Here is a 27,029-nt window from a genome sequence, read left to right on the forward strand (position 1 = left end):
TATATGTGTATTGTAGATGTAAAATATGTCCACCAGCAGCAATTACATATTCTACAGAATCTATCAAACATTAGGTAAAGGAACTGATCACCACCATTAGCCCCATTTTTCCCATTTTCTACATGGGGTCGAGATGTTGTGTCAGCTGTTGGTATCTCTCTATTCAATGAACGTCTTCTACCTTTTTCAACAGTCATGCCTGACTGTTGCAGGTCTTCTCTCACATAATGCATCCATCTCCTTGCTGGACACCCTCATTTCCTCTTGCTTCTTCCATTGAGTCCCAAATCTTCTTCACCTGATTTTTCTGCATTCCTACACATGTGCTTGAACAGCAATAATCTGTTCCCTTTGAGCTTCACTGTAATTGGATATACTTGGGTTTCTGACAAATGGCCTCATTTCTTCATCTGTCCCACAGTGTGCATCCTACCACCCACCTCATGCTCTTCATCTCCAGCACCTCTAGCTTAAACTGGTCTGTCTTCACTGCCATGGTTTCTGTACCATACATACTGGTTGCACCACAGTTTTGTAGTCCTCATTTTTCAGGTTCTCTTCTATCATACACTATCCCTGACACTCTATGTCAGTTGGCTGCAGCCCCTCCTATTCTAGCTTTGACCTCCTCATTCAGACCTTTCTTATCAACAACCTCTCCCAGGTACCTGAAGCTGATAACTTGTACCACTATTTTTTCTTCTATCTAAATTCTCAGCTTCTGCTGATTATCACATTTGCTGCTTTTGCATTACTCTTATCTGTACTCAGTTTCAATACATGTGCCTTCAGTTTTGCATTACATTCCCCATTCTTTGCAGAAGTTCTTGTTCAGAGTCTGCCTTTAATGCAACATTATTTGCAAGCAGCAACTTTGCTGACCTGTTCCTTCTGAACTGCAGTGGCGGCTGGTGAATTTAAATCAAAGGGGGGCTGCAGAAGACAGTTGAATGGGTGGGGCCAATGAGAAGGGGTGTGGCCATCTTGAAAAGGGTGGAGCTATGCTGAAAACTGCAAAAACTGGGACTTTAATTAAATACGCCGCCCTGGGTGTCAAACCATCATTATGAGAGTCCAATCAAGACAAAATGAAGTGTAGAAGAAAACAAGTATTTCAATGCATCAGCTACATGACAGCTTACTTAATATCTAGATTGAAACAAAAAGGTTGTGAGGCTTGAAAAAATAAATTAATTTTTAAATACATTACTGGAATGCCAGTCAAAATCAAGTATAAAAAAAGCAAGCAGCACTCAACTCAAACCATTTCTCCTTGCACTGCAGTTCTAATTATAATTTATATTCAATTTTACAAAAGTACCAAGTAACATGCTAAAAGTAGCAATTGCTGTGATATCCCCACTTGTAAAAATGTTTCTTATCCAAAAAAGACCTGCTGCTTAACAACAACTACCTACTTGTTTCATGGGGAAAATCAAAGTAAAAAATAAACAACAAACAAGAAACAAACTCAAGATAAATTGCTTAAAGGATTACTGCACAGGTTATGGACCACACATGATAGATTGCATTTTGTTTAGTTTACGTGGACGTGTAAAGCCTGCAAAGATGACTGCAAGTTTCCAACAAATGTAACGAGGTTCTGAAAATACTGTAATCCTGTTCTTTATTACAAATACTATCATATGCATTTCAATAACAAAGGCTTATACGCTATCTAGTTATGTAAATATTCTCTGCATGGCAACAACAAAAAGGCTTTCAATGTTGGTAATTCTTTAACAGTATGCTTATTAAAGCTTACCTGCATCTTACAATCTCAGACAAGCTTACCTGATGGTCATTAAAGCATTGCTAGTTAAACACAGACCAACAGGTACTGCAACAACATGCATTTTCTGAATAAGAAGCATAAATCAACAGTATAAAAATATGACAGAAAACCAGAACATTCTGCAAAATCAAGGACGGATGAAAAGCCACTGTAGTACTTGTGTCTATCTTGGATGGGGGGATACTTGCACACTTACACTGCATAACTGCTCCTTGTCTTGCTTGGACACATCCAGAGTCACTACATGGGGCAGTGGGGTACAACAAGTATGTCACAATTTGAAATGTCTCTGGCTGACGGTGATGGCCCTGACATATTTGTCATATCTTTCAACCTCAGAGCATGAAATCTGGACAAAACCATAAATAGAAGTGGGACAAAGGTCCAAAAATAAGGACAATTTTAAATATTGCTCTTATAAACCTAGATAATTAAAAAGATAATAGAATAGTAGATCTTGCATTAGTATGAATTTTCTGAAGGGTATGGAATCTGAAACAAATGTCTGTCATTATTTATCATCTAACTAATAGAATAATGTATCAGCTAGTTGTCCTTGTACAGATACTGGAGCAGATTTACTTCTGAATTACTGACTTTCTGACTTATTCTTTGAAAATGAACTGCTGTAACCATTTAATGTAACTCATTATTTCACATGCGTTTAGTAGCAGACCTGATAATTGTCTTAACTTCACTTCAGTCTGTTTGATGAATTTTATATTTTATTGTTACTTGTTTTTATTACTTTATACATTGCCGTTGCATTGTTTTAATGTTGAACTCAGTGCTTTGCTGAAAAGCACTGTAATGAAATGCATGTTGAAGATGAAGATGAGGGGACATATGAGTTTAAACTATCATCCATGTGTGCTTTGTAGATCTGGAGAATGCCCCTTTCTCCTGCTGTCCTTGTCTCCCATTTCTACCCCTCCTAGGGTCAAAATCAGGTTTAATAATTGAGTTGGCCCCTTTAAAGTAGTGTGCTGCTTTTCCTGTCTTCTTGTACTTCAGTGCATATGAATACACTGTGATATGTGTCTCCTCTATGATCATCAGCTTTTCTCAACTGAATTATAGCCACAACTGTAAATGTTCCTGTTTTTCCACAGGTCCATTGCCAGTGGGATAATTAAACAGTTGTAGCCAAAGCTGCAAGTTTTAACCTCCTTAATTGGTAATAAGCTTCAGATCGCATCGCCCTATGAGCTGTACCTGCTGGAATCGAACCGCAGTTAAGCTAGCCTGTTTCTGAATCCCAGTTTCTTGTAATGTATTTAATACATCTCTAATATCCCATTTCCTTGAAGGCACTTCCATACTGTCATCTTTATTTGCAATTCTGATCTCATCCTTGTCATTATTGCAATACTGTTTAAATTTTTTTTTGTTGCTTTCCTGAAGTGCTAAAACATATTTTTGTGGTTGTTGAGAGTTGTATTATGTTACAACAATGATTTTTGCTAAGGACATTCATGCTAGTACAACTCAGTCAATCATTAGCAATATTGTATTATTTCAGATTAAAATCAAAAATATTAAAACTAAAGTGAACAATATCTGAAATGCCAATCAAAATAAATGACAGGCTCTGTTTCAGTTCACTAGTTTATGATCTGCTCTTATTAAATTCTGAAACGAATATGAGCAGTTTACATCTAACTTTTGGGTTACTGCTTAGTATCTCTCCATTCTTTCCTTACTTATCCCCTTCCCAAAATGATTGTAATTTAGAATGTCTTTGCTGGCTTGATAACTGCCCTCTTAAATCCAGTTTACTTTCTAACATCTTGTTATTTAGCTCTTCTGTTGAACATTTATGACATCCGCCCATCTCAAAAAGGATGTGGAGTGAGCTACAGTGCGAAGGACTGAGTTCTAGTAAAACAGAGACAGGGTGTGATTGATGTTTCTCAAAATAACCTAAAGAAATTGAGAGGACAATGATTTCTGCAGGGAAGTGGTGAGGCAAGGACATGTCCTCATCTGAGTGTGATGGATAACTGGTTATTGCAAGGAAGTGGTGAGGCAAAAAGGTACCATCACCTGCTGGAATGGAAAATTGCTATTGAAGGCAAGTGATAAAGCAGAGCAATGACTTCACCTGAGTGAAATATGTTGATGTGGGTGGTACGAAAGGAAAATGCCCCACATACTGGTAAGGACTGACAAGCTAACTGGATAGTATATGATAATGGTACTAAATGGTAAATGATAATAATAACAGAATGGGGGACTCTCCATCTAACCAGTGGTTGAAAAGTCTATATTACCAAATCAAAAAGTCATGTAATCGAACAACATTAACATCAAAAATGCCATTTATCGAAGTTGCAGCCCCCACACCCCCTACCGCTAATTACATATACTAACTCCTTGATCACACTACAGTGAAGAAAGGGCAAATTTTCCAATCTTCACTGTACTGCGATCTCACTATAAATACCTTGATGAATGGCAGCTTGATGTGAAATGCCATTCAATGACATGACTTTTCGATTTGGTGATATAGACCTGTTAAAAAGCGCATGAGACCATGTCTGTAGGTATTTTATAGTAGGTTAAATCATACTAACAGATGCTCTCCAAAGCTTGAATAGTGTTAAAGCAATTTAACATTCTTACTTTCAAAGGTGCCAGACCAGCAGCCACTGTTTTAACAAACTGCCATATCTGTTGCTAGACTTTAGAAGTGTTCTAAATTTAAGGGTGACAAGCCATTGGTTGGGGCTGGCAGGAGATAAGGATGAAGTGGAATCAATGAATCGGTGACAAGGCTCTTGTTGACTATAAATACATGTAGAAAAAAGTCATTCAATGGTAATAAGCTGATGTTCCCTGGGTCAAATTGTAATAAGCATTTGTATTGCTGCTTGTTACCCTGCCACCTTGAAGAAGTAATTGTGGATGTACACATTTAGATGTTTTGTTATAAATAAACTCTGATGCCAAGATGCTCCTGGTGTGGTTATGGTGTGGGGTGAGGCCTAATAATATAGAGCACTACTGAAAAAAAGAGGACATTAATTGCCAAGATTGTATCATTTGGGAACATTAGCACAAAAAATGTATACACTGAGGAAGCTAATGACACTAAATAGAAAACCCATGAATAAGACTCCAAAACAAAGATAGAAAAATATTGCCAATTTCCACCTGCAAAACTCTAGTTAGCTGATTTCCAAACTTCAAGTGTGCTGAAGCTACCACTAGTTTCACAGTGTATTGTGTCTTTGTTTGTTTCCCTTCTAAATTATTGCTTGAAATACTAGTATACATGCATACATACACACACACACACACACACACACACACACACACACACACACACACACACACACACACACACACACACACACACACACACACACACACACACACACACACACACACACACACACACACACACACACACACTTACTTACCGGCCCGACGATCGGCTAAATAAATGGAACCTCCACACCACACTAGACCCGATAAAAAAAAAAAAAAAAAGCTGCACTAAATAAATCCTCCACCACAGTCCACTGATCACTCCAACGGACAGATTCTCGCTCTTTCCCAGCACAAAGCCCGGGAAGAGAGCGAGAACCAATCAGCATGCATCCCAGCAAGCATGTCAAGACATGCCTGTGGACGTCGCAGTCCGAGCCCCTTCCAAGTCTATGCGATTTGGAACCGCATAGACTTCTGGGCATCACAATGCTATCTTCATAGCTCCCCCCGGGCTGCAATCAAAAAAAAAAAAAAAAAAAAACTGTTGAAACCGCCGCAGCCCAAGGCGGTTAAACTGCACATGCGCGAGTCGCGGACGCGAATTTAAAAAAAAAAAGTTATTTATTTATTTTTTTTATTATTTTTAAAACTCAGTGAAGTAGTACACAACAGTAATTTGTGGCTGAGGGGGCTGCAGTCTGGCAGACCGATGCCACGAGCCGCCCCTGCTGAACTGTTTGCTAATGTAGTCCATCAACAGTTGGCTCAGAGCTGAAGCATGATGCACATCCACTCGCACTGGGAACCCCTCTGTGAGTCCAAACTCTGTTCATAATTGTGGCATCAGGTCCTTGTGTGTAGCCTGCACTAATTCTACTAAATTTTTCTGGAACATCGAACAATCACAGGACTATTCAAATCAGCTTTTTGGAACCTTGTTATTTGCTTTCTCCCAGACTAGGAATGCCCAATTTGACTCTTTCCTCATCTCTGAGTTCTTCTCAACTGTCTCACTGTAAACACTGGGTCTGTTGTGCTGCATCTTGACCTGAATCCAAACTGCCCATCTCCCATCTTACTTTCTACTACTCTTTATATTCATTTACCAGTCACATCTCTAGGACTTTCATGCAGTGTGACAAAAGCTTGATACTTCTGCACCGCCCACAGTTGTGAATGTCCTCTTTTGATTTTGAACACAATGGCACTGGTATACTTATTCTTCAGTCATCTGGGATATGCCTTTCACACCATGCTGCTATGAGTTCCCTCAGAATACCCTCAGGAGCCATTTCTCCCCTCACCTAACTCACCCAACATCTTAATATCTGCCATGACCTCATCTGAGGGTGCTGCTTTCACTGCCTTCATTTTCCTTAGGTCTGTTCTTACTTCTTCTGTGGTGGGCTCCTCTTCTACTTTCACTGTAGTCTGTATCTGGAGCAGTACAGCTTCTACAGAGTTTTTTTTCCATCTGCCTTTGATGTCCTTATGAAGGGTGCCTGATGACTATCTTCTCTATCTTTCTGTTTTTGACTTTTACCTGATGGAGTTTCTTGGTGCTACCTACAGAGTCATCTTCCAGAAGCTAGTAGAGTGTCTCTGATGCCTTGTTTTTCACATTTGCAACTGCTATTTTAGTCTCTCTGTCAGCTAACCAGTACTTCTTCCTAGCCTGTTCTGTCTTTCTAGCTCCCATTTTTTCTTTTGATGCCTTCTTGGACGTCTGCATTCCACCAACAGGTTTCCGTATGTACCTTATTTCCATAACTAGCATGGGCGCATATCTGTTCTGTAGTCCTCACACATGCTGTTTCAGTTGCTGCCATTTTTCTTCAACTGCACCAATTTCCTCTTCTTTCTTAGGTGCTAGAGCCCTATATATTTTCATAAACACATTCCCCCACTCAGCTCGAGCCTTCTCTGACCAATGCTTACAGCTAATTTTGGCAAACAGTGGTTTATTCTGTGGGTTGACTGTTTCACTGACTATGACTTTGCAATTGCTGATTCTACCACACTGCCTTTTCCTTTCTAGGAAGAAGTCTACCAGAGTTGCATGCAGGCCACTCTTGTAAATGATCTTGTTACTGTCTCTCTTGCTGAACCAAGTTATGGCCACCATCAAGTCATTTTCCAGACAGAAGTCTAGAATGGCCTCTCCTTCTTTATTCCTGTTACCCCACCCATGTGGACCCAGACAATTCTTATATCCTGTTCTGTCTGTCTTGATATGTGCATTTAGGTCCACCATTATCAACAACAATAACTCATGTTGTAATGCTTTATCTAGTAAGTCCTGCAAATGTTTCCTGAATGCACTCTTTTACTTGCAGTCACAACTCTGCTGTTGGACATGGGCTGAGATTATAAATACTGCCCTATTCTTACATTGGTGGCTGATTACCATGAATCTGTACCAAAGTCTGATGACAGCCTCACTGTCTTCTGAAGTCTCTCCCTCCTTTAATCCTTATGCTATTTCTATTCTGTCCTTCTCTTGAGTAGTAGACTCTGTACCCTAAGCCCAGTGGGTTTACTGTACTAGCCTTTCCATTTTGTGTGTTGGATGGAGATGATGTTGAGCCTCCTTCTTACCATCATTTCATCCACTTCCAAGATCTAGCCTCTCAGTGAACCTATATTGAGGGTAACAATCCTTATTCCGTGTTTGACAGGTTGACTGATTTTATATCCAGCTTTCACTCAACAGATGTATTCCAGGTAACTCAAGCTGGGCATTGGATACTGGCCTGCCAGTAGCTTATTGACCCAGAGCTGCAGGGCGTTATGGCAGGTACACACTGGCCAATAGGGGCACACAGACTCCTCCCACTGTTAGCATGGATCCCTGGCATAGGTTTGAGTAGGTTAGGTCCTCAACCCACTTATCACTGGCAAATATCCATGCCCATTTTTGGTGACATTACTCAATGTGACCAAATCACATAAAGCCAATTTTTACTTTGTCAATTGTCTAGCCCTGACTTGGAGTGCATTCTATGATCCGTGTTCTCCTGTCTATAGAATACTGTGCATGACAGCTGATGCCCAGAGTAGTTGGTCTATGCAACTCTTCCCCTGATAAGCACCATTTAGATTCTGTGCTGCTGCCCACAACACCATTCATCAGTGATTTTGAGGTGGAAGCACTCATCATATTTTTGGAAGTTGGGGGGACCTTATATAGACACAGGAAGAAAATGCAAACTCCATATAGACATTGACCAAAAGTTGAGATCAATTATTGTACCTTCCACATGGGAGGCAAAGACTTTAACTATTATGCCAACTTAGGAGGAGGAACTATTTTATTTCAAAAATATAAAAAATATATATATCTTTATAATAAAACAATAACAAACCAATTTACCAGATAGCCTATTTTCTAAATGCTACAATGTCCTCTATGATGGGTATTATAAGGAAAATAGCAGATCTTCCAGGGGTGGAGAGGTCCCCCACCTGCAGCTGGGTCTCATAACACTCAAGGGCGGTCCATTATTTCCTCAGTAACATCCACCCTGTTGGGCATTATTGCTTGCATGATCACTTATGGTGGATGGAAGGACAGAGATATTTTCTAGACTATGTGGTACATTTGTGATAATAAAGTTGAGAAGGGTGTGTTTTCTGTAGTAAAAGTTGGGTCTGGTAGGTAATTTCACCAGTTGTGTAAGTCCTTGACTGGCTGAGAAGTGCAATGCTTCTATACTGGTAGATGTAAGCAAGTTGAATGTAAAGTCTCCTGGAGTTATGATGGCATTGGTGTAGTTATATATTATAATATGTAGCTGATGGGATGTTTAAACGGGGGGGTAGTCCTAGACTGAGACTTTTTTGAGGAGACGAAAGTTCAGTATTTGCCATTTACGTTTGTGGTCATTATTTGATTTATTTTGGGCTAGGAGGGAGGCTTTGATGTTATTTTATTATGAAGAACATTGTCTTTCCTACTGTCTTGTTCCAGTTTTGCAGCTGAGTATGTTCAAAAGTGTTGGCTTAGATTGGGGGGCGTCAGTTTTCAGCCAAGACTCTATGGTATCTGCTCACCTGGGTTATGGGCTTTTAGAAATGCTTTAAATTGTTCCAATTTATTTATAATGTTTCCTGCATTCAGAACTATGCTTCATGCTTGTACTAGTAGGTCTGTGGATTGTTTCAGTGAAGCTTTGTTTCAGGAGAATGTTGATTAGTGTTGTTAATCTTATTAAAAGTTTAAGAAATTTGATGTAGGGGAGGAATATTTTGTTTCTTTGCAGGGATGACACAAATAAAATAGATAAAAAAATTGGCATTGCTAACCCCATATTATACACCATACTAATAAAACGAAAGAGGGGTCTGTTCACAATACAGTTTATTAAGATTAAGTACTTTTGTCTACACAATATCAGATTTCATTAGAATCAAGCATAATGGCACCACTACTAGCTTAAATACATTAACTGTACAAATCACATGCTATTAATTCACCAATCATAAAAATCTGTCAAATCCAGCAATAAAAACTGGATACTAACTGATGATTGTTGGGGTTCATATTACATTATCGAAAGATAAAGTAATCAAATGCTCAGAACTTTGAAACGGCCGCATATCGAAACTTTTATTGTGGGGGGCGCAGCCCCCCACACCCCCCTCTAAATATATATTCCAACTCTGAAATCACACCACAGTGTAGAAAGGGCAAATATCCCAATTTTTACTGTACTGCGATCCCACAATGCAATCTTCGAAATGCGGCCATTTCGATGTTCTGAACATTCAATTAGGTTATCTTTCGATAATGTAATAGGAACCCTGATTGTTGCACTGGTTGTCAGGCACTTAAATGCGAGAATTTAATGTTATGGTGAGTTTCATCGTAGTGTATTGTATTGTGCAAGCCAGTGTGCACTTTTTGTGTTTTTCCCCTTTTATCACTGAGGTGTGACTGTGGAGTTGGTATTTATTATTTTGGGGGTGGGGGCAGGGAGGCTTGCCACTTGTAAAAAAAAATTGATTTATTGTGTGTGTGTGTGTGTGTGTGTGTGTGTGTGTGTGTGTGTGTGTGTGGTGTGTTTAATTTTATGGCTCACTATTTTCAGTATTCAATTTTCAATAAACGGTGACCAGAAAAAAAGATTTTTGGTGCTTTGTAGGTAAACTGAGTAAAATTACATATATTAAAGATGTTTTTAAATGATTTTGTTTAATCGTTTAGTTCCCTGTACATAGACGTATTATCATTTAAAGTAGGCAAAATGTCCACTTGTAACTTTGTATGCCATTATGGTATATAGTACTCAGTCATCACTCCTACTAAATGGCTGGACATTCCCTACAGTCCTGGCTATGTTTAAACATGGCAATACGTACATATTGCTTTGTAGTATGAAAATAATCCCAATAAATGCAATGACTTAATTGATTTGCAGTTTTTCCTACAAAAAATGCAGAGCATGAAACACATACTGCTAAATAGGCTATGACCAGTGAAAAAGTACCACAGCTGAAATTGCGAAATTACCGGTTTTCATACTGTTTAAACGTTGAAAATAAATATACGTTTTTCGTCCCACTTAAATGTAGGACTTCTTCAGAAATACAAACAGTAATCAAATTCAAAGACTTCTATTTATAAAAACTTTTTAAAAAATGCGCCAAAATTCTATTACACATATCCGGTTCCTTTTAAAGGAACATGCAAGCAAAAAACATTAAAACATTAAAAATAGGCTATGACCTATGTAGAACAAATTATGTATGGACCTTCTAAAATGTGTTCCCACTATCTGCATGCATTACACTTAAACATTCCTACATGCCTAGAAGAAGGCATTACATTGTTTAACAATTCTAACTTCCCTTTAATGTTCATATTATCCCTATAAATAAGTCTTTGGGCATTGTCTAATTTGTATATATTTTCCTTTGACACTTTGAAAATATGTCAGTGGTTATAAATACACTGTAGATCACACTACTTATCACACATGCCACGGCTTTTAATGTACCTAATAGCTCCATTGCCAACTGAAAAAATCAGTATCATACTATTAATAAACTTATCCCATACATGAACTATCTTTTTACCTTACATAAAGATTTCAAAAAATAGGTGCAAATGAATTTTTTACTTATTTACAGCTTCAGAAATGCAATAATTAACTAACAAAATTCTTGTAAAAACACTTCATCACTTGAAACCAATCAAGAAAGCCTAATAAAGTATTCTTTAACAGCTTCCTTCCTCATCCTAAAATGATAGTTGCTGTTGCAACAGAAATAATCACTCAAAAAATTAAGTTTTCTAAATATGATTGATTCAAAATATTTAAAAAAATATTTTTACTAGGTATTGTATGTAAAAAATTATACAATGAAAATAGTTAAGAATGTTAATCTTAAAATGTCTGTAGTCAGTTTCAAAAAAGGAAAGAACTCACCCAGATGTGTTTCATCACATAATCAAATAATAAAAATGTTGCCCAAAAATCTTAAATATGTATATATCTATTCTTTGTGCTTGATATTCAAAACAAATAATTTTTCACAATATAAATGTACAAAATTAGAAAATATTGGAGCTGAACATGGATCCATAGCAACCCCTGATCATTGCTTAAAACTCACCTTCAAAAATAAATAAAACATTGTTATTTAAAATTGTGGTGACAGGGAGGATGTGTGGTAGCTATGGGTAGTGTGGAAAGTGGGAGGAGGTATGTTGGTGAGGGGCAGCATTCATTTATAGGGTGACAGATTTTTTTACTGCAGATGCTTTGGATATTTTTTTTTTTTGATACAGGAGAGGGAGGATATAAGTTTTGAGGTTTATAATTGTAGATATAGATTGAATGCATAGAATATGTGAGACAATATACTGGCTAGGGTTTGTATGGTTAAGGGTACAGAGTAAAGTTAATGTGCAAGGAGCAGTAGCAGAGAATAGTTTTGTGGCGAGTTCAGAATGGTGGTGGAAAGCTTTGTATAAACAACAGGTAAAAAGAGGAAGGTTTAAGATGAAGGATAGAAAGAGATGGAAAAGAAAGGAATGGTGGTGTGCTATTTTAGGAATGTATGTTAGAAGAATTTGTCTGAGGAACTAGCATTGACAAGTGAGGGGTGCAGAAGTGAAAAAGAGGTAGATTGGAATGTTATGCAGGTGTAAGTTGCAAGGTGTAAGAATGGGGCTGAAGTTGAGGGTAAATAGAATAAGGCTAGGAGATGAGGAATTGTATTTGGCCAGTGTGGATGTATTAATATGTTTTAGCACTGTAGTGCTTTTATATGTCACATTTATTATGTGATATGCTTTAGCAATGAACTGTGATTATCTGTTGTATTTGCTAGTTGTTCACTACCTTCTTATACAGCATAACATCAGCAATATTTGCCAGTAATTATACTTTTCCACTTTTTACCTCTACTACTGTGTTGTCCTTTCCTATACTTATCTCAGCAGTCCAGTATGACTGTAGTACTTTCAACTACACATGTAAGTTTCCTCACTTTTTTCAGTAGTGTATGCTGCGTACTTTTACCATTACACTAACTATCCCATTGTGCATGCTCATGTTTCCTCAGTTTTTTCAGTAGTGTATGCTGCGTAGTTTTACCATTAGACTAACTATCCCATTGTGCATGCTCATGTTTCCTCAGTTTTTTCAGTAGTGTATAATGCGTACTTTTACCATTACACTAACTATCCCATTGTGCATGCTCATGTTTCCTCAGTTTTTTCAGTAGTGTATGCTGCGTAGTTTTACCATTAGACTAACTATCCCATTGTGCATGCTCATGTTTCCTCAGTTTTTTCAGTAGTGTATGCTGCATAGTTTTACCATTAGACTAACTATCCCATTGTGCATGCTCATGTTTCCTCAGTTTTTTCAGTAGTGTATGCTGCGTAGTTTTACCATTACACTAACTATCCCATCGTGCATGCTCATGTTCCCTCAGTTTTTTCAGTAGTGTATGCTGCGTAGTTTTACCATTACACTAACTATCCCATCGTGCATGCTCATGTTTCCTCAGTTTTTTCAGTAGTGTATGCTGCGTAGTTTTACCAATAGACTATCCCATTGTGCATGCTCATGTTTCCTCAGTTTTTTCAATAGTGTATGCTGCGTAGTGTTACCATTAGACTAACTATCCCATTGTGCATGCTCATGTTTCCTCAGTTTTTTCAGTAGTGTATGCTGCGTAGTTTTACCATTAGACTAGTTATCCCATTGTGCATGCTCATGTTTCCTCAGTTTTTTCAGTAGTGTATGCTGCGTAGTTTTACCATTAGACTAGCTATCCCATTGTGCATGCTCATGTTTCCTCATTTTTTTCAGTAGTGTATGCTGCGTAGTTTTACCATTAGACTAGCTATCCCATTGTGCATGCTCATGTTTCCTCAGTTTTTTCAGTAGTGTATGCTGCGTACTTTTACCATTACACTAACTATCCCATTGTGCATGCTCATGTTTCCTCAGTTATTTCAGTAATGTATGCTGCATAGTTTTACCATTACATTAACTATCCTATTGTGCATGCTCATGTTTCCTCAGTTTTTTCAGTAGTGTATGCTGCGTACTTTTACCATTACACTAACTATCCCATTGTGCATGCTCATGTTTCCTCAGTTTTTTCAGTAGTGTATGCTGCGTACTTTTACCATTACACTAACTATCCCATTGTGCATGCTCACGTTTCCTCAGTTTTTTCAGTAGTGTATGCTGTGTACTTTTACCATTACACTAACTATCCCATTGTGCATGCTCATGTTTCCTCAGTTTTTTCAGTAGTGTATGCTGCGTAGTTTTACCATTAGACTAACTATCCCATTGTGCATGCTCATGTTTCCTCAGTTTTTTCAGTAGTGTATGCTGCGTAGTTTTCCCATTAGACTAACTATCCCATTGTGAATGCTCATGTTTCCTCAGTTTTTTCAGTAGTGTATGCTGCATAGTTTTACCATTAGACTAACTATCCCATTGTGCATGCTCATGTTTCCTTAGTTTTTTCAGTAGTGTATGCTGCGTACTTTTACCATTACACTAACTATCCCATTGTGCATGCTCATGTTTCCTCAGTTTTTTCAGTAGTGTATGCTGCGTACTTTTACCATTACACTAACTATCCCATTGTGCATGCTCATGTTTCCTCAGTTTTTTCAGTAATGTATGCTGTGTAGTTTTACCATTACACTAACTATCCCATTGTGCATGCTCATGTTTCCTCAGTTTTTTCAGTAGTGTATGCTGTGTACTTTTACCATTACACTAACTATCCCATTGTGCATGCTCATGTTTCCTCAGTTTTTTCAGTAGTGTATGCTGCGTACTTTTACCATTACACTAACTATCCCATTGTGCATGCTCATGTTTCCTCAGTTTTTTCAGTAGTGTATGCTGCGTACTTTTACCATTACACTAACTGTCCCATTGTGCATGCTCACGTTTCCTCAGTTTTTTCAGTAGTGTATGCTGCGTACTTTTACCATTACACTAACTATCCCATTGTGCATGCTCACGTTTCATCAGTTTTTTCAGTAGTGTATGCTGCATAGTTTTACCATTACACTAACTATCCCATTGTGCATGCTCACGTTTCCTCAGTTTTCTCAGTAGTGTATGCTACGTACTTTTACCATTACACTAACTATCCCATTGTGCATGCTCATGTTTCCTCAGTTTTTTCAGTAGTGTATGCTGCGTACTTTTACCATTACACTAACTATCCCATTGTGCATGCTCACGTTTCCTCAGTTTTTTCAGTAGTGTATGCTGCGTAGTTTTACCATTAGACTAACTATCCCATTGTGCATGCTCATGTTTCCTCAGTTTTTTCAGTAGTGTATGCTTTTAACATTACACTAACTATCCCATTGTGCATGCTCATGTTTCCTCAGTTTTTTCAGTAGTGTATGCTGCATACTTTTACCATTAGACTAACTATCCCATTGTGCATGCTCATGTTTCCTCAGTTTTTTCAGTAGTGTATGCTGTGTTGTTTTACCATTAGACTAACTATCCCATTGTGCATGCTCATGTTTCCTCAGTTTTTTCAGTAGTGTATGCTACGTACTTTTACCATTACACTAACTATCCCATTGTGCATGCTCATGTTTCCTCAGTTTTTTCAGTAGTGTATGCTACGTACTTTTAATATTACACTAACTATCCCATTGTGCATGCTAATGTTTCCTCAGTTTTTTCAGTAGTGTATGCTGCATAGTTTTACCATTAGACTAACTATCCCATTGTGAATGCTCATGTTTCCTCAGATTTTTCAGCAGTGTATGCTGTGTACTTTTACCATTACACTAACTATCCCATTGTGCATGCTCATGTTTCCTCAGTTTTTTCAGTAGTGTATGCTGCGTACTTTTAACATTACACTAACTATCCCATTGTGCATGCTCATGTTTCCTCAGTTTTTTCAGTAATGTATGCTGTGTAGTTTTACCATTACACTAACTATCCCATTGTGCATGCTCATGTTTCCTCAGTTTTTTCAGTAGTGTATGCTGCATACTTTTACCATTACACTAACTATCCCATTGTGCATGCTCATGTTTCCTCAGTTTTTTCAGTAATGTATGCTGCGTAGTTTTACCATTACACTAACTATCCCATTGTGCATGCTCATGTTTCCTTAGTTTTTTCAGTAGTGTATGCTGCGTACTTTTACCATTACACTAACTATCCCATTGTGCATGCTCATGTTTCCTCAGTTTTTTCAGTAGTGTATGCTGCGTACTTTTACCATTACACTAACTATCCCATTGTGCATGCTCATGTTTCCTCAGTTTTTTCAGTAATGTATGCTGTGTAGTTTTACCATTACACTAACTATCCCATTGTGCATGCTCATGTTTCCTCAGTTTTTTCAGTAGTGTATGCTGCGTACTTTTACCATTACACTAACTATCCCATTGTGCATGCTCATGTTTCCTCAGTTTTTTCAGTAATGTATGCTGTGTAGTTTTACCATTACACTAACTATCCCATTGTGCATGCTCATGTTTCCTCAGTTTTTTCAGTAGTGTATGCTGCGTACTTTTACCATTACACTAACTATCCCATTGTGCATGCTCACGTTTCCTCAGTTTTTTCAGTAGTGTATGCAGCGTACTTTTACCATTACACTAACTATCCCATTGTGCATGCTCACGTTTCCTCAGTTTTTTCAGTAGTGTATGCTGCGTACTTTTACCATTACACTAACTATCCCATTGTGCATGCTCACGTTTCCTCAGTTTTTTCAGTAGTGTATGCTGCGTACTTTTACCATTACACTAACTATCCCATTGTGCATGCTCATGTTTCCTCAGTTTTTTCAGTAATGTATGCTGCATAGTTTTACCATTAGACTAACTATCCCATTGTGCATGCTCATGTTTCCGTAGTTTTTTCAGTAGTGTATGCTGCGTACTTTTACCATTACACTAACTATCCCATTGTGCATGCTCATGTTTCCTCAGTTTTTTCAGTAGTGTATGCTGCGTACTTTTACCATTACACTAACTATCCCATTGTGCATGCTCATGTTTCCTCAGTTATTTCAGTAATTTATGCTGTAGTTTTACCATTACACTAACTATCCCATTGTGCATGCTCATGTTTCCTCAGTTTTTTCAGTAGTGTATGCTGCGTACTTTTACCATTACACTAACTATCCCATTGTGCATGCTCATGTTTCCTCAGTTTTTTCAGTAATGTATGCTGTGTAGTTTTACCATTACACTAACTATCCCATTGTGCATGCTCATGTTTCCTCAGTTTTTCAGTAGTGTATGCTGCACTTGTACCATTACACTAACTATCCCATTGTGCATGCTCACGTTTCCTCAGTTTTTCAGTAGTGTATGCTGCGACTTTTACCATTACACTAACTATCCCATTGTGCATGCTCATGTTTCCTCAGTTTTTTCAGTAGTGTATGCTGCGTACTTTTACCATTACACTAACTATCCCATTGTGCATGCTCACGTTTCCTCAGTTTTTTCAGTAGTGTATGCTGCGTACTTTTACCATTACACTAACTATCCCATTGTGCATGCTCACGTTTCATCAGTTTTTTCAGTAGTGTATGCTGCATAGTTTTACCATTACACTAACTATCCCATTGTGCATGCTCACGTTTCCTCAGTTTTTTCAGTAGTGTATGCTGCATAGTTTTACCATTACACTAACTATCCCATTGTGCATGCTCACGTTTCCTCAGTTTTTTCAGTAGTGTATGCTACGTACTTTTAACATTACACTAACTATCCCATTGTGCATGCTCACGTTTCCTCAGTTTTTTCAGTAGTGTATGCTGCGTACTTTTACCATTACACTAACTATCCCATCGTGCATGCTCACGTTTCCTCAGTTTTCTCAGTAGTGTATGCTACGTACTTTTACCATTACACTAACTATCCCATTGTGCATGCTCATGTTTCCTCAGTTTTTTCAGTAGTGTATGCTGCGTACTTTTACCATTACACTAACTATCCCATTGTGCATGCTCACGTTTCCTCAGTTTTTTCAGTAGTGTATGCTGCGTAGTTTTACCATTAGACTAACTATCCCATTGTGCATGCTCATGTTTCCTCAGTTTTTTCAGTAGTGTATGCTACGTACTTTTAACATTACACTAACTATCCCATTGTGCATGCTCATGTTTCCTCAGTTTTTTCAGTAGTGTATGCTGCGTACTTTTACCATTAGACTAACTATCCCATTGTGCATGCTCATGTTTCCTCAGTTTTTTCAGTAGTGTATGCTGCGTTGTTTTACCATTAGACTAACTATCCCATTGTGCATGCTCATGTTTCCTCAGTTTTTTCAGTAGTGTATGCTACGTACTTTTACCATTACACTAACTATCCCATTGTGCATGCTCATGTTTCCTCAGTTTTTTCAGTAGTGTATGCTGCGTACTTTTACCATTACACTAACTATCCCATTGTGCATGCTCATGTTTCCTCAGTTTTTTCAGTAGTGTATGCTGCATAGTTTTACCATTAGACTAACTATCCCATTGTGAATGCTCATGTTTCCTCAGTTTTTTCAGCAGTGTATGCTGTGTACTTTTACCATTACACTAACTATCCCATTGTGCATGCTCATGTTTCCTCAGTTTTTTCAGTAGTGTATGCTGCGTACTTTTAACATTACACTAACTATCCCATTGTGCATGCTCATGTTTCCTCAGTTTTTTCAGTAATGTATGCTGTGTAGTTTTACCATTACACTAACTATCCCATTGTGCATGCTCATGTTTCCTCAGTTTTTTCAGTAGTGTATGCTGCGTACTTTTACCATTACACTAACTATCCCATTGTGCATGCTCATGTTTCCTCAGTTTTTTCAGTAATGTATGCTGCGTAGTTTTACCATTACACTAACTATCCCATTGTGCATGCTCATGTTTCCTCAGTTTTTTCAGTAGTGTATGCTGCGTACTTTTACCATTACACTAACTATCCCATTGTGCATGCTCACGTTTCCTCAGTTTTTTCAGTAGTGTATGCTACATACTTTTAACATTACACTAACTATCCCATTGTGCATGCTCACGTTTCCTCAGTTTTTTCAGTAGTGTATGCTACGTATTTTTAACATTACACTAACTATCCCATTGTGCATGCTCACGTTTCCTCAGTTTTTTCAGTAGTGTATGCTGCATAGTTTTACCATTACACTAACTATCCCATTGTGCATGCTCATGTTTCCTCAGTTTTTTCAGTAGTGTATGCTGCATACTTTTACCATTACACTAACTATCCCATTGTGCATGCTCATGTTTCCTCAGTTTTTTCAGTAGTGTATGCTGCATAGTTTTACCATTACACTAACTATCCCATTGTGCATGCTCATGTTTCCTCAGTTTTTCAGTAGTGTATGCTGCGTACTTTTACCATTACACTAACTATCCCATTGTGCATGCTCACGTTTCCTCAGTTTTTTCAGTAGTGTATGCTGCGTACTTTTACCATTACACTAACTATCCCATTGTGCATGCTCACGTTTCCTCAGTTTTTTCAGTAGTGTATGCTGTGTACTTTTACCATTACACTAACTATCCCATTGTGCATGCTCATGTTTCCTCAGTTTTTTCAGTAGTGTATGCTGCATAGTTTTACCATTAGACTAACTATCCCATTGTGCATGCTCATGTTTCCTCAGTTTTTTCAGTAGTGTATGCTGCGTAGTTTTCCCATTAGACTAACTATCCCATTGTGAATGCTCATGTTTCCTCAGTTTTTTCAGTAGTGTATGCTGCATAGTTTTACCATTACACTAACTATCCCATTGTGCATGCTCATGTTTCCTCAGTTTTTTCAGTAGTGTATGCTGCGTACTTTTACCATTACACTAACTATCCCATTGTGCATGCTCACGTTTCCTCAGTTTTTTCAGTAGTGTATGCTGCGTACTTTTACCATTACACTAACTATCCCATTGTGCATGCTCTTTCCTCAGTTTTTCAGTAGTGTATGCTGCGTACTTTTACCATTACACTAACTATCCCATTGTGCATGCTCACGTTTCCTCAGTTTTTCAGTAGTGTATGCTGCATTTTTACCATTACACTAACTATCCCATTGTGCATGTTCATGTTTCCTCAGTTTTTCAGTAGTGTATGCTGCGTACTTTTACCATTACACTAACTATCCCATTGTGCATGCTCATGTTTCCTCAGTTTTTTCAGTAGTGTATGCTGCGTAGTTTTACCATTACACTAACTATCCCATTGTGCATGCTCATGTTTCCTCAGTTTTTTCAGTAGTGTATGCTACGTACTTTTAACATTACACTAACTATCCCATTGTGCATGCTCATGTTTCCTCAGTTTTTTCAGTAGTGTATGCTGCGTACTTTTACCATTAGACTAACTATCCCATTGTGCATGCTCATGTTTTCTCAGTTTTTTCAGTAGTGTATGCTGCGTTGCTTTCCCATTAGACTAACTATCCCATTGTGCATGCTCATGTTTCCTCAGTTTTTTCAGTAGTGTATGCTACGTACTTTTACCATTACACTAACTTTCCCATTGTGGATGCTCACGTTTCCTCAGTTTTTTCAGTAGTGTATGCTGCATAGTTTTACCATTACACTAACTATCCCATTGTGCATGCTCACGTTTCCTCAGTTTTTTCAGTAGTGTATGCTACGTACTTTTAACATTACACTAACTATCCCATTGTGCATGCTCACGTTTCCTCAGTTTTTTCAGTAGTGTATGCTGCGTACTTTTAACATTACACTAACTATCCCATTGTGCATGCTCACGTTTCCTCAGTTTTTTCACTAGTGTATGCTACGTACTTTTAATATTACACTAACTATCCCATTGTGCATGCTCATGTTTCCTCAGTTTTTTCAGTAGTGTATGCTGCATAGTTTTACCATTAGACTAACTATCCCACTGTGAATGCTCATGTTTCCTCAGTTTTTTCAGCAGTGTATGCTGCGTACTTTTACCATTACACTAACTATCCCATTGTGCATGCTCATGTTTCCTCAGTTTTTTCAGTAGTGTATGCTGCGTACTTTTAACATTACACTAACTATCCCATTGTGCATGCTCATGTTTCCTCAGTTTTTTCAGTAATGTATGCTGTGTAGTTTTACCATTACACTAACTATCCCATTGTGCATGCTCATGTTTCCTCAGTTTTTTCAGTAGTGTATGCTGCGTACTTTTACCATTACACTAACTATCCCATTGTGCATGCTCATGTTTCCTCAGTTTTTTCAGTAATGTATGCTGCGTAGTTTTACCATTACACTAACTATCCCATTGTGCATGCTCATGTTTCCTCAGTTTTTTCAGTAGTGTATGCTGCGTACTTTTACCATTACACTAACTATCCCATTGTGCATGCTCACGTTTCCTCAGTTTTTTCAGTAGTGTATGCTACATACTTTTAACATTACACTAACTATCCCATTGTGCATGCTCACGTTTCCTCAGTTTTTTCAGTAGTGTATGCTACGTATTTTTAACATTACACTAACTATCCCATTGTGCATGCTCACGTTTCCTCAGTTTTTTCAGTAGTGTATGCTGCGTACTTTTACCATTACACTAACTATCCCATTGTGCATGCTCTTGTTTCCTCAGTTTTTTCAGTAGTGTATGCTGTGTACTTTTACCATTACACTAACTATCCCATTGTGCATGCTCATGTTTCCTCAGTTTTTTCAGTAGTGTATGCTGCGTACTTTTAACATTACACTAACTATCCTATTGTGCATGCTCACGTTTCTTCAGTTTTTTCAGTAGTGTATGCTGCGTACTTTTACCATTACACTAACTATCCCATTGTGCATGCTCACGTTTCCTCAGTTTTTTCAGTAGTGTATGCTGCGTAGTTTTACCATTACACTAACTATCCCATTGTGCATGTTCATGTTTCCTCAGTTTTTCAGTAGTGTATGCTGCGTACTTTTACCATTACACTAACTATCCCATTGTGCATGCTCATGTTTCCTCAGTTTTTTCAGTAGTGTATGCTGCGTACTTTTAACATTACACTAACTATCCCATTGTGCATGCTCATGTTTTCTCAGTTTTTTCAGTAGTGTATGTTGCATACTTTTAACATTACACTAACTATCCCATTGTGCATGCTCACGTTTCCACAGCTTTTTCAGTAGTGTATGCTGCGTAGTTTTACCATTACACTAACTATCCCATTGTGCATGCTCATGTTTCCTCAGTTTTTTCAGTAGTGTATGCTGCATACTTTTACCATTACACTAACTATCCCATTGTGCATGCTCATGTTTCCTCAGTTTTTTCAGTAGTGTATGCTGCGTACTTTTACCATTACACTAACTATCCCATTGTGCATGCTTATTCTCTCCATTACTATTCATAAAGTATTCAGTTAATGTTGTCACCTGCTGCTTACTCTACACCCCTTAGGTAAACCACTACCACCCAGTTGTCTTTTCTACCTAAGTATGTAGTTTGCCTTGACCCGACCCCAGTTACACCACTCATTCCCTAAATTCTTCACCTAATGTGTCACTTATTAAATTGTAGGTCCTCTTACCTAATCACTGCTACCACTATGGAAGTATAGCTTGATGCATGCCCTTTCTGGACTACTAAAGCAGTTTAGCAACTTCCCTGTATATACTATCAACTCAGTACTCTTACCAGATTGTAATAATACTTGTGTGAGATGGTTTTATTTATTTTACACTGGATGGGTCAGTAAACAGTAGCTCAGTTATGCTGAGCTAGTCAAAAAACATTACGTAAGCCCTCAAAACATTTTGCTAGAAAACATCACCCTTCTAGAAACACATCTGTAGCTACTGCTAAACTTTCTGGTATGCCATCCTTTAAAGAGAATCACCAGTGCTGCAAAACCACATATTTTAGGCCCCCTGTACTTGGAATAAACCCAAGCAAAGTGTTATTTTTTGATACTACAGTCCTTAGACAGACCCAGCAGTCACTAGGCCATATAAGGGTAGAGTAAACGTAAAATGTCTCACTGGTGCCAGGATTATGGATATCAGTACAGCGGTCTGTACTCCACAGTGTCTTAAATGTGATACAACTTTTAATTTGCTCATATGGTGTGCTTCACTGTACATGATGCAGAGAGCCAAGACTGAGCTGTCTGAGTATGATTGTGAGATAAGTAAGGCCCTAGTAACAAGGGTATTCTGTCATCTCTGAGAATGATACCCAAGTACAAGGTCAAGAAAAGTGTCCCTAACAATTGGCTAGGAAACTGTTGTCATTCTTGGGGGATCCAGTTTTTGACAGCATGATATTTAATGGCTGACAGGCCTTCTTGCTTTCCCATGAATTGTCAATACCTTTCACCTCACAGGTTTTGAGTACTGGATGAAGCATTGGCTGCCCTAAAGTGCCCTTTATAAGGTAAGGTTGGACCCATGGACATTATAGAATAACATGGAACCATATAACATGCAAAACTGCACACATTCATTGACTCAATGTCCAGCTTGAGGCTTGCAACCATGAGGTACAGATCTTTCCACTACACCAGTCATAGTATTAACTTGTATACAATGCAAGTAATATGTAGTAAAGTTAAGATTTTTCCAAAGAGTAGATGTTTACCTTTTCTGCCAACCTGTTATCATACCATACATTTTAAGGTACAATTAATTCTTAATGGAAGATCAAGACTTTAAACATCTCTGTGTCAAGCAACTTTTCTTGCATAATAATACATCACAACAGTATGGCTTTCATGAAATAGGATGGGTGAGATTCAGAAAGGCTTGCCAAAAGAGGGAAGGGAGTGTTAACATGCCAGTTTTCCAACTGCAGAAAGTCTTTCCAATTCTTTAACCACAACCCTAGCTTGCTGGTGCCTTGGCATGGAATGCAGTCTCACAGGCAGAGCTGCATGTTAATGTGGAAGTCCAGTGGAACAGTTAATGCTAATGCTAATTAGCCATGTGTTCTCCACTGGACATGCCAGTAGCTCCTGACATGCTTTGGGTCACCAAAAATGTAATTGTTGGAGGAAAAAATAACTAATGTAAAAATGCAATGGCCATCTCTTCACTCTTATAGGGGTACATTTGGTGGAATTAAGTTTAGTGAAGACATGGGGATATGAGTGTGTCTGTAGGAGCATGAATGAAGCTGCATGAACATGTGTGTGTGTGTTTGTGCTTGTGTGAGTTGGAGTGCCTTTGTCACACAATGCAAGGGTTATTAGGGAGAACACTACCACTGTCAGGTCTGATGGCATTAGTGTGTGGTACTGTGCAATTCAGAGACATGCTGATGAGCTGATAATAAGGTATTTGTCATTACGCACATGACTATCTCTGAATTCCACTTTCTTACCATTGTGGTAATTAACCAACCTGTGATGGGAGTCTTCTGAATTTTAGGACATATTCACAAACTATTTTTTTTTTAAAACACAGTATTAGTTTGTAATTGTGGAGCTTGGGTAGACAGGTAACATAATCCTGTTCACTGGATATACCCTTAACGAAAAAAAAAAATAAAAATGAATGAATGGATGGATGAATGAATGAATAAATAACAAAATGAATAAACAAAAATTGCTGATTTCTATCACGCCTTATTCAGATCAAAGAATACTAAATAGGTTTTACACTGTACAGGACAATATTTGTTGTTTTAATATTTTATCATTCATTAAGTGTTAATTTACAGTGGGAAAGAAGTTTCAGAGTCATATCAATAAAGGGAAACATTCAAGCTTTTCATTCATTTTAATGTTTTTGATAATTGCTTTTATTGTTGACAATGGATTAGTAGTGATTAGTGTATCAACATTTTGTGATGTTTCAATTATGTGTGGATGTGTGAAGAAATCATTTCAAAAAGTGTATAAAAGCACTTACATTCATAACTATAGTCCATTGTGTTTTTAGAATAATTGTCATTTTATTATTTATTTCTAGATTTGATAAAGAGCTCATTTTCAGTTAATTGCTTTTTTTTTCTGTATATCTTTGGGCATATTATGATTTGCTGTTTAGGTTATGTTATCCTACTTATTTGTTGACTAGTTTGTTAGACTGGTACAAGATCTTTCCAATGCATGACCCAGGTCTATTGCAGCTTACAGGTTTTAAAAGTGATTTACAAATAATATGTGATTCAAATAAAAATATAAAAAGTTGTAGTAAAATAACATAATACAATAGTGAAAATTAGCATTATTACTAAAAGTGCATATAATATGCATAAAGGTATGCAGTTTCTAAACAGGTAAGAAGTATACAGTTTAGTTATACTAGGTAAGTGCTGTATTGCATGTGAGTCACAAGCAGATGACATTGAAAACAGAGCATGGAGATGTTGCATGCTGTGGATATGTTGCTGAGTAGTGGGGGATTTCCTGCATACTAGTGTGTGTGTGTGTGTGTGTGTGTGTGTGTGTGTGTGTGGCATTAATGTAGTTAACTGTATAGCTGTATCATTGACAGTTGTTTTGCTGACACAGTTTGGGCAACAAAACAGCTTACTCATAGTTGTGCAAGATTGCTGCATTACTGAGATTGGGGTATATGTCCTTTCCCCAGTACTGGGTGATCCTGGAGTTGGAATATGTAATTAGCAGGAATTAAGAAAACACTTTGCTTAGAAGCTGTACTTGCTAGTTTTATTCTGACAAGCATTGTGTTATATTATGGAGGAGCTGATGACCTTGGATCTCCTTGAAGTTAGGATTTTTGTTTTGTTTCAGGTTGTAGAAGTTATGTACGAGTGCTTCAGACAATGATGAAGCTATGTAGTACTACCTTCTATGTCAGAAGTAAATAAAATAGAACTACTGGTGCTCGTCACATTAATTAAAAATGAGAGTACAAAATAGGTATCATTACTGAGTTCTATCTTGCACTCAGGTAAGCAATAGCTAAGCACTTGTCATGCCTGTTTGCAGACTTTTCTTTTTATGCCATCCTTTTAGGGAGCCTCCAGCTGGATAACTGACCCCGTTTACATACCTCCATACCCAGTTCGCTGTTCTGAAATGTGTTTTTCTAATCTCAGTATTAGTTCTGTAGCTCTTCCTGGGTCATTCTGTTCATCCACCAGAATGAAGTGGGAGTGATTTCTGTCAAGTGAGTAGCATGGTCCTTGGCTCGACTCATCCGTTTTGTAGCATACTGGTTGGCTATGCTGAAATTACATAAGTAAGTGGTTAGTAAACACATAAGACACATTTCTTTTCTATTTTTGCACACCTGGCATTAGAAAGTCTTTTTGTCAAAAGCAGATTAACACATTTATGTAAACTATTTTGAGACACCTTTATTTAATTGTAGAAAAAGGCATAGCACTGATATGTTAATGTAATTCAAATAACATAGTTTATAAAACAAACTATAAATAATAGTAGATTTGTCACAGTAAAAAGCTTTGGTAATTGCATTAATGAGATGTACATTGCAACCATAGACTGCTTCTTCTCCCATTATACTTTTGTATATATGCTACAGTCTCAAGGGGTTCCTATTAGATGACCGAAGATGCATTATATCAAATGCGTCTTGCTCGAACTTAAAACAACAAAAAGGCAAAATAGCGAAACGGCTTTTAAGTGAATTCTTTCCCAGGGAAAGAATTTGCTTGGCCGCTTCTGTTACTTTGCAGTTTTCGGCACTGCAGTGCGATCTCGGAGTTGGTATATTTAAGTAGAGGGGGAGATTTTTTGGTACAGCAATTTTTTTTTCCCTTGGAAAAAAATCGCTGTTATGAGCTTTCGAGATTGTAAGCTTTCACTTACATGGGTTAGATTATTCATCATTCGCTTTTTTAAGCATTCGATGATATAATATAGACCCATCTCAAGAATCTTTCTCAGATGATGTTTCAAATATTATATAACTGCATACGTTTATCAGAATTGATGGTTTACTGTATTTATGTCTCAAAATGTTGTATATTTGATTGTATTCTTATCATGTGTTTAAATATTTTTACTTATGTTAATTACTGTGGAGCTTTTCTCCCTCGGCCTCTGCTATAAATGGATATATGTCCAGTCAGACTATCCCGCTAAACAAATGCAAAATAAATAAATAAAATCACCTGTACAAATGTATCTATTAGGGCTTACATGTTAAGTAAATCTGCAAGCAGGCTTTTGTAACAAAGCATTCAGAAGCTCTGAAATTTCTGGAGGCATTTTAAGATATGTATTTGGGTTGGAAAAAGCCCACAAAACTGAAATCCATTCATTCATCTAAAACCCCCTTTTTCCATTTTGCACATAGGGTCAAAGTGTCACTTCAACAGTGGCAATCATCTCGAGCCAAGGTTCACACTGCTAGGTGGCTAGCCCTGTTGCAGTTGTGCTTCCACACCACACACTTGTATGTACACTCACACCTATGGCCAGTTTAGAGTGTCCAGTCCACCTACTGCATGTGTTTGGAATGTGGGAAGAAACCAGAGCACCTGGAGGAAACCCATGGGAACACAGGGGAGGACATGCAGGCACCACACAGCAGGCACTCCAGTGAAGAATCAAACCAGGGAATCTTTTGCTGTGAGGCAG

At 37.8% G+C, this 27,029-nt stretch overlaps 1 protein-coding gene across 1 annotated transcript in view; it reads right to left on the reverse strand.

Moving 5' to 3' along the window:
* The window catches only part of TRPM5 (transient receptor potential cation channel subfamily M member 5), a 749,498-nt gene that overhangs the window by 473,910 nt on the left and 248,559 nt on the right, over positions 1-27,029 (reverse strand). The window contains exon 5 of the mRNA XM_044058928.1: positions 25,474-25,648. Coding sequence (XP_043914863.1) covers positions 25,474-25,648 — 175 coding nt within the window. The remainder of the gene's footprint in view (positions 1-25,473; positions 25,649-27,029) is intronic.

Source organism: Protopterus annectens, chromosome 17.part0, assembly GCF_019279795.1.
Source record: "Protopterus annectens isolate FY-2018-M chromosome 17.part0, PAN1.0, whole genome shotgun sequence".
Classification (NCBI taxonomy): Eukaryota; Metazoa; Chordata; order Ceratodontiformes; family Protopteridae; genus Protopterus; species Protopterus annectens.